This window comes from Arachis ipaensis, chromosome B06, assembly GCF_000816755.2.
Source record: "Arachis ipaensis cultivar K30076 chromosome B06, Araip1.1, whole genome shotgun sequence".
NCBI lineage: Eukaryota > Viridiplantae > Streptophyta > Magnoliopsida > Fabales > Fabaceae > Arachis > Arachis ipaensis.
Genome location: NC_029790.2, coordinates 133,400,427 through 133,402,562, shown reverse-complemented (window position 1 = coordinate 133,402,562; position 2,136 = coordinate 133,400,427). Strand labels below are relative to the sequence as shown.

General features: G+C 31.9%; 1 protein-coding gene across 1 annotated transcript; it reads right to left on the bottom strand.

Annotated features, from left to right (window-relative positions):
- Positions 555-1,523, bottom strand: LOC107605516 (abscisic acid receptor PYL2). The gene has a single exon (XM_016307415.2). It carries the CDS (start codon positions 1,350-1,352, stop codon positions 792-794), a length of 561 nt encoding a protein of 186 aa, XP_016162901.1. The 5' UTR covers positions 1,353-1,523; the 3' UTR covers positions 555-791.

Below are 2,136 nucleotides of genomic sequence, written 5' to 3'. Positions count from 1 at the left end.
TAATTCAACATTTGTGTTAATAATATATTATATTATTTGAATAAATGATTCAAATAACTAGTACTAAATTTTATTGGTAAAACTGAATATTTTCATATTATATAATATAATTTTTCGAATTCAAGTACTTGAAACTTGAAAGCCCAAAAAAGTTACAACCTAGAAGCCCATTAATTAATACTGCTATAGTACGGTGCAAATGCAAGCACATTGCATGGCACCTTTCCAAAGTGAGTGTCAAATTATTTTTTGGTGGGATCACAAATAAGTTACACCCTAAAAGCCCATTAAATAATACAACTATGCAAATGCAAGCACATTGCCATGAGCCCATGACCAAAAAAAAAATGCAAGCACATTGCATGTCACATTTCCAAAGTGATGGTCAAATTAGTTTTTGGTGGGATCACAAATATCTGTCAATTTAATAGATCATAGTCAATCAAGTTGGGTTGGTTTGGTCTAATAGTTAGACCACTAATCCGCTTAAGCAAGTGCGACAAACTCTTAAATGGAGTATGTACAAATAAATTTAATTTTTACCGTGTACATAATTTTTTTAAGAAAAAAAGCTTAGTTATCTAACCAAATTCATGAAATGGTATAAAGCTAAGTAAAACTATATATTGCTGTTTTTTCCATGAAGAAGAATTAAAAGGGGAGACAGAAACAATAGAAAATTGCAGGAATGACCTTGCATTAATTTATGCTAACCAACCTATATGAACTCAGAAATTCTAAAATAAAACTAAATTAAAAACCTTTTATTATTATTGTGGACGCAAAATTTGTCAACTAGCCATGGCAACCACACCAAGTTTCTGAAGGTTGAGCTTAACAACGGTATCAACAAACATCTTGGTATCTTCTTCGGTGTTCCCTTGTGGTATATCCACAATATAAGACTCCAAAACAATTGTATAAGCCCTGTTTCCTATGTTGAATTCGTTAACCGACGTTACCGAGCGGTAGTTTTGGAGGCGATGTTCGCCTCCAACTACCTTAAAGCTCAGTATGTGGAGGTCATCGTCTAAAATTTCGAGCCTCTCAGTACTGGTTGATGCTGGGAGGCCCGAAACGACGGTTACCTCCCTGATGCTGCCAACGCCGCCATCTCCTCTCATATTGCACCCCTTTATGAAGTGCTTGTACTTCTGGGGATTCTCGAAGCTTCGGACGAACGGCCATACCGCGTTCGCCGGAGCTTCGATCCGGTAGGTTATTATCGAAGTGCACGTGTTTGGGGAGGGATCATTGAAAATGTGATATTTTTTTATGATTGGGTCAAGTTCAGCCAATTCTTCTTGTGTTAGAGCTTGCAAATTAGAGTAGTATATTTCTGAAGAGGCCATTATTTTTTTGTGGGTGTAATTATCATGAAGAAGAACAATGTGAAGAAAAAAAAGGGAGGTGAGAATTGAAGAAAAGCTAATAGAGGAAGAGGTTTAGTATTAGCATGTGATATTTTGATATATGGTGATGTGAATAGTGGACAAAACATTCATATGATATGAAAAAACAACACATGAGGATGTGCACATGCTTATTAATATTGTTTATCTTTTAGGCGAGTTGTCATATTTTAATTTAAAGAAATTCTAGGGCCAACACTTTTATTAAAACAAAAATGTTTGGTAACCAAAGAAAATTAGCCAAAAATAGTCATAATTTGTTTTATTTAGTATTTATTAATTGTCGCAACAATTAATGAATGATAAATAAGACAAGTTCTGACAGTTTTTTTTGTCTCCATAACATTGTCATGACTGATACTTAATAAAAAAATAAATAATTTTATATTATTGGCTGAAATCTTACACTATTAAAAATACAATAATAACTAATTAATGACTCAAATTATAAAATTTGCTGATCTATCACTCTTTTTTATTTTATTTTATTTTTACGTTTTTATTTGGACATAATGCCCTGGGCAGTTCAATTTTAATATTTTAATATTTTATATATCACCCCAAGATTACGTCACTACTCAAGTCAGGACCATATTGATTGTTTTGTAGTCTCAGTAGATTTTATATGTCATCATTTTAATGTGGATCTTGTTAATAAATAATTTAAAAATATTAGTTAAACTTTTAATGATATATATATAAATTAAATATTTAAAGTGCTAGA